Genomic DNA, 6,477 nt, shown 5'->3' on the forward strand with positions numbered 1-6,477 from the left:
TTTTCCAGATCGCAGCCGTGCCATCGTAACAGCACCCGGAGTGCACCGTGCAGCACCGTTGGAAAAGAGCATTTATGAGCAGGACGGTAGGGTCGAAGCTCGTTCGGCGCGGAGGGCTCGCGAGGCCTGGGCCCCCGAGGCTCTAGCAGTGCGGGTGAAGGGGCCTCGGGTAGGGACCGAAGGCCTCATAGCCTAGCTATGTGGCCCAGCCCTCGATCCGCGGCCGCTTCGTGTGCGGCTGCTCATAGTCCAGCGGGACGGCGTTGTGTCGCATGTCTTGGCCTACAACATACATGAATGTTCGAAATCACTAATTCGATCGATAAATAAGTAGAAAATGAACTTATGCAAACTAATTTATCTCTTTATCAAATTTGATACAGTTTAGATCAGCTGCTTCGCGTTAGAGTAAGAAACAAATTCGTTCATTCTACAAACTTCCACGTTCATAATATTACTAGTTTTCCACCAGCCGCTTCTCCCGCGTAGTCCAATGAAATTCCTATGGGAATGAGATGTTTAACCTCCGTAAAAAGTAGGCTATGTTACTCTCTCTCATCTTAATTATATATAGCCACAAAAATCTTATAAAATCGCTTACTAACGACGTGAAAGACGAGAATATTTGTAATTATACGATGAGTATGGAAGGACGTGTCCTAAATGTGTGTGTTGCTCACCATCAAGTCCGGGCGCGAGGTGCGCGGGCTGCGGCGCGGCGGGCGGCGCGCGGTGCAGGTGGTCAGGCGCGCGCGGCGGCGACACGGGCTCCGCTTTGATCTTCACGTTGCTAGGCGACGCGGCCGGCGGCGGCGTGCCCCCGCCGAGCACTGGCAAGCTGCTACTGCAAACGATCGCCACGTTCACTTGGAGCTCGTGTGATCTACTTTGATGCTTTATACATTGTTGTAGTGTATCGGCTGTTGTTCAGCAAAAAATTTTAATTTTGTAAACTATATACGAAATATGATTCGAAAGTACGTACTGACGAGTAAATTTACGACGATAGCAACGATATTATGTTATTTCTATAAGGTTTTATTAAATTCATGGCTGTATGTAAATTGATATATAAACTGCAGATATTCCGTTTCACATAAATTATAATGGATTAGCGATATGTTCATGAGACGTATAAATTTGTTGATAAGAACTAGTGCAATCATGCGTTGAAAATATGGAAATGTAGTATGAAAGTAATCAAGTGATTGCATGTTTTAATTTATTTTCATTCGTATCATATAAAAGTGCCTATAAATTAATGACGATTTTTCATACATATAGTACAAGCTTCCTGCCCGCGGCTTTGCCTGCGTGTTCTAAGGAATAGATAATTCCGGGGTTTTTATCCGAACAGGATTTCCAGGATAAAAGCTATCCTACCTTTTCTCAGGTCTTTTTTGTATCCAAATCTCATCCAAATCGGTTCAGTGGTTCAGTCGTAAAGAAGAGACAGCCAGACAGCCAGATATTAATTATGAATAATACTTAAACTTTATTACGACAGTACTTTATAAGACAATTTAAATTATTTATTAACGCGATTAGCATAGAAAATAAATTACAAACTAGAATGGTTAAACATCACGCCTCGTCGGAAAGCAATTAGTTTTTTACCTAACTCGTTCAACATGAAAAAGAGGCACGGTAAGAAGTCTTTAGGTTGAAGCAAGCCAAGCGTGAAAAGTAATGCTACTGTGTCGAATGTTATAGATTATTTTGATCAATCTAATATCTGCTCCGATAGCCGTGATCGTCTAGTGGTTAGGACCCTACGTTGTGGCCGTAGTAACCCAGGTTCGAATCCTGGTCACGGCAGCGTTAACGCTGTCTCGGCGGAGCTATTTTTTTGTTTTTATTCAACCATTTTTCTTAGCGATATAACTATATTTGTATACATTTAATAATTATTTCAGAAAGATTAATTATTCTTTCTTCACATTTCATTCTGCCTATATTTTAGTAATTTTAACAAAATAATGAACGAGTTCGTGTTATTTAACCACTCAATTTAAGCGCATGAGAAAAAAACTTATGATCACAGTGTAATGGTGTGTTAGAAACTTAGTATATAGAAAAATAATTAGTAAAATTGGGCACAGACATGTACCTGTTGTGCTGTAGTGTCTGCAGTTGGTGCGCGCCCCACGACAGGCCTATCCCCATATCCGAGCTCATGCTGAAGTCCTGTGGTCCAAAGTTTCCGAGTCCTGAATAGCTTAGCGGTGTCTGAAATGAATACAGAATATTTGTATTATTAAAGGCATGAGAATGGCGAATGTGATGATAAGACATACGGTTCTTATGTGAAGTCAAATAATAGAGACTTTAAATAAAAACTACAAAACAAGCTTCCGTTATAGAATCAACTATTTACTTTATTATCTTAAAGTACTGAAAGGAAATTATGAGATCCTGGTAATCCTTACCAGAATAATAAAATATACATGTGAAAATAATTTTCATCGATCGACAGACCTGAGTTTGGGAAATTGATGTTTCGATTGGCTTTAATTGGAAATAAAATAGCAAATAATTATCTAGATATTACCTTAGAATTCTTCTAGGTAATTACATGCTAGCAGTAATTCTACGTGTTAATCATTTGAATATATTAACGAGGCATATCTTATGTAGTATAACTGTGTTTTAAATTAAAGAATAAATATTCCATGCCGACATATTTATTATTCTTTTAATGTATAAATGTATTTTATAGCCGGATTTCGTTTATGAGGTTGACTGCCACCTTTTTCGAAAATCTGAAGGATATTTGCATTTACTTTCAATTTGGATGTGTGACCTAAAAGCTGATATGCTAACTTGTTATTTAGATTTAATGGGATACCACTTATCATTGGAACGTAGCTGAGTTTACATTTTCTGTCAATTTATCCGCCAGTGGAGCTGTTGAACTGGACATAAGTTTATCGATTAAATTTATGTTAAAGGATATCATTTATCAAATGTTATTTAAATTTTCACTCCATATCCGCTCCGACTTTTTTCTATTCAGTCTGTGAATACTTAAAGACCGAGTTTTATGTTTATTTATTTAATTGAAATGTTATGTTATGTTTATTTTTATGTATTTTTTATGCAGTGATTCTTTTTGTGTGGGTTCACTACAGCGTGTAAGGAGCCGTTAAAGTTTAATCTCAATGTTGTCCAGAAAGGCCCTTTACATCCTGTTAGCCTCATGTCTAACGGCGCCTTTGTTGGGGGGGGTATCCTCTTAATACACACCTCTCCAGTATACGATATATCATCCTGTTGCGGCGGCATGGCGGTGGGTATAACGACGCGCAGGTTGCTGTGGCGCGGCGAGTGGTGCGGCGGCGGCGCGTGCGCGTGCTTGTGCGCATGCCGCGGGGACGGCGCCGGCCCGGGCGACGGGGACGGTGTGCAGCTAGCGCCGAGCGGAGACCCCGAGCCGGGGTAGCCGTTCGACATCTCAAGCATTCCGCCGCTGGGGTATACTGGAAGGGGAGGGGTTGAGTCAACTTGTGCTATGATGAACATTCATGGCCTTTTTCATAGCTCCTGAACCTTTTAAAGTTTTATACCATAAATTATTTAACTATGTTCGAACCTCTAGCACTCATCTAGGAATCTTTTATAGGAATAATGTTTTAATGGAAATTTTAATATAAATTCGGAAAATAACGTAAAATATATTGAAAATTACCAGAATCGGTTTCCGAAGACGAAGGCCGTGGACTAATAGAAGGGTGCATCTGAGGACTAGCTTGTAAGAGCGACTGATCATAGCTTCCGACTGGGACGCTGACTGGCAGATTGTAGTTGCTTCCAGTGACGCCCACGCCGACCCTGCTGCCATTCAACTGGTTCCTTTGCATCATCATTTGAAATTCTTCATCGATTTTCGAGTACTTGGCTTCAGTGCGGGGGGTCAGGTTGTATTCGGGCTCGGCTTCGGGACTGTCCGGTGACATCACTCCATTCTTATGCTCTTTCTTCGTTAGTGCCTGTAAGTGTCAGCGAAACGAGCTCAGGTGGCTTGACGAGCCAAGTACTTAAAATATCGACTCGATTGTTAGCATGCTCAAAACTTATTATTTATCACCCTCTGTACAAACTACACACGTTATTTGAAAAGTATATTTTTGTTTTAGTATGTAATGGAGGGTAAAATAAAAAGTGCTTCAAAACTACAAGCGGTAACTACCTAATTGTACGTGTAAACTTTTTAGCGTACATATGTGTGTAGTGTCGAATGCAATGATACAACACTGACTTTACCCTTGCATCAGATCGCCATCAGGTAGGCGCGGTTAATTCAAATAAACACAAATTATTTACAAAACCCATGCTGTACGAGGAAAAAATAACATAAATATTTGGGGTGGCTGATCATAAACTGTTAAAATACGACGCGGTGTCTGGTCTCTTGTACTTCTTAGTTTTTCTAACAGGATATAAACAGGCATGCTGGTTTTTATGGGATCGTGTTTATTCTATGTTTGCGTCTACAATGTGGATTGAATATTTTCATTGGATGTTTGGGGATTCTGTCGAGTTTATATTGATTAGTATATCACGTAACTATTCAATTTTAGTAACAAAATGTATGCAAAAGGTTTTGTGAGTATAAGCACGCGGTTAATGGTATAAGTCAATATTGCATGGACATTGCATTGCGATCACGGGCACACAGATGACGCCGTACTTAATGTACCTCAATGATGTTCCGATTCGTCAGCGATTCGTGCGGCTCGTTATATTCTGTGTATTTCAATAACACCTGAAATTAGAACATTTCTTCATGTACTCGTACTATAAATTCACGAAAAATTAAAATTGTATTCTCGACTCGAAAAAATATCGAGTACCTTACGGTGAAGCGAATTTTATTACGACCACTCAAAACTGGTACAAACATGTGATAAACCTCAAAATTAATTGCGATAAAGACATTGTTACATTGAGAGCGGTGTTTCGCCGTTCAAAATATTAATAGGCATGTCGTACAAACAATTTTATTTTCATGTTAATTGTATATTCATTTTTTAAATAAGTTGTAGCCTCCACCTATCAAGTTTGCAATTCATTAAGCAAATACACCCAGACATTTCTACTGTATTTATGCCCTGTTAAATAATAATTGACATTTTGATATCTGTTTTGGATTAATATAATTAAAGCAATTACCTTGTCCATATCCGTGCTAGCGTATTGATACAGCTTATTGTTGGAGCTGAAAATAATGAGAGCAATTTCGCAATCGCAAAGGACGCTCAACTCGTAGGCTTTTTTCATCACTCCAAATTTTCTTTTGTTGAACGTCACCTGAAAGAACAATTAAACGTTTAGGTGGCGTAAACAATAGATTCGATGTAATGCAATCGTTGTATTCGTTCTTGTGGTTTGAGGATGAATAAGCACGATAAACACGTCGGCTGTATTACTTAAAAACAGATCTTTCTGGAATATATTAAAGAAGAATTTGCGACGCAGTAAAAGTACGTCCGACTCTGCATTTATTAGGTCATGAACAATAAAATTAATATATCACTGGTTACACAGAATCGTTACGAATTAAAATGTAATATTCCGTATTATATGTAAAGCGCATTGTTTGATAAATAATAAATTTAATCATTGAGTTTCCTTTAATTGAAAGTAACATTGTATTTAAGTTACATTAAATTTACTTCATTAAAAATGTGTTTCAAGGTCTAAAATGTTTGTTGCGCCACCGAAAAAAGTATTCGTAAATTTATGGAAATTTGCGCCCAATTTTTGAATGTGGTTTAAATTTTTGCATATAAAAGTGTCACAAGTCATCGGATGTTACACTTTTCAAGCTTGTGTAGGTCGAAATAAGCTGGTTAGTAATAATATAGTGTAATCGTACAATTAATAAATTACAGTACTCGCGGTCATTGTCCCTTCGCGATAATATTCGCAACGGCTGATATGCTCTCGCATCTGTTAGGTCGGAATATAACTTAAGGTCACTCCTCCATTTGTAACCTTGTTTCGTACTAATTAAGGAGGGACACAAAGCTGTGAATTAGCGCTTAGTTATTCTTTATTTTTTTTTAATATTTTTTGCACAGCATACATTAGTATAAGGTTACAAGGTTTAAAAAAACAGCGCTACAACTTTAAGTGTATGTTATAGAACTAACTATGACAATTGAGTTATATTTTTAAAACATTCATTCAATAATTTTTATATTATATTTAATAATAAAAACACTCAAACGGCATCGTTGAAATATGATGTCCCTCATATTACGATTATGAAGTAATAAATTAAACAAAAATAAATATCGTATCGTGTAGGCCTACAAAATTTTATATAAAAATTTCGAACCTGTCGATTCCGTTCATCCGTAATCCGAGATATTTGTATTTTCTTCCGACCCATGGTGGCAGCAATCTTGGAGGGGGTGTGAGGAGCGGGGGTGTGAACAAAATTTGCCGGCCGGCGTGCTACTGTGGTCGTCA

The 6,477-nt window shown here is 38.2% G+C and overlaps 1 protein-coding gene and 1 non-coding gene across 6 annotated transcripts; one reads left to right on the forward strand and one right to left on the reverse strand.

The window, feature by feature from the left end:
• Nucleotides 1–6: 6 nt before the first annotated feature.
• Nucleotides 7–6,471, reverse strand: LOC119829272 (myocyte-specific enhancer factor 2). Of its 5 annotated transcripts, none has more exons than XM_038351705.1 (8): nucleotides 6,344–6,471; nucleotides 5,173–5,310; nucleotides 4,700–4,765; nucleotides 3,689–3,977; nucleotides 3,247–3,479; nucleotides 2,105–2,229; nucleotides 681–844; nucleotides 7–282 (listed from the first exon to the last, which is right to left on the reverse strand). In XM_038351705.1, exons 1-8 carry the CDS (start codon nucleotides 6,395–6,397, stop codon nucleotides 197–199), a joined length of 1,155 nt encoding a protein of 384 aa, XP_038207633.1. In that variant the 5' UTR covers nucleotides 6,398–6,471; the 3' UTR covers nucleotides 7–196. The 5 variants fall into 5 exon arrangements, with proteins under 5 accessions (XP_038207633.1, XP_038207632.1, XP_038207631.1 ...); XM_038351704.1 differs by having other exon boundaries at nucleotides 681–841; nucleotides 2,111–2,229; nucleotides 3,689–3,989; XM_038351703.1 differs by having other exon boundaries at nucleotides 2,111–2,229; nucleotides 3,689–3,989.
• Trnah-gug lies at nucleotides 1,747–1,818 on the forward strand. The gene has a single exon. It is a non-coding gene; the product is annotated as a tRNA-His (tRNA).
• Nucleotides 6,472–6,477: the final 6 nt, after the last annotated feature.

This window comes from Zerene cesonia, chromosome 10 (genome assembly GCF_012273895.1).
Source record: "Zerene cesonia ecotype Mississippi chromosome 10, Zerene_cesonia_1.1, whole genome shotgun sequence".
Lineage (NCBI taxonomy): Eukaryota > Metazoa > Arthropoda > Insecta > Lepidoptera > Pieridae > Zerene > Zerene cesonia.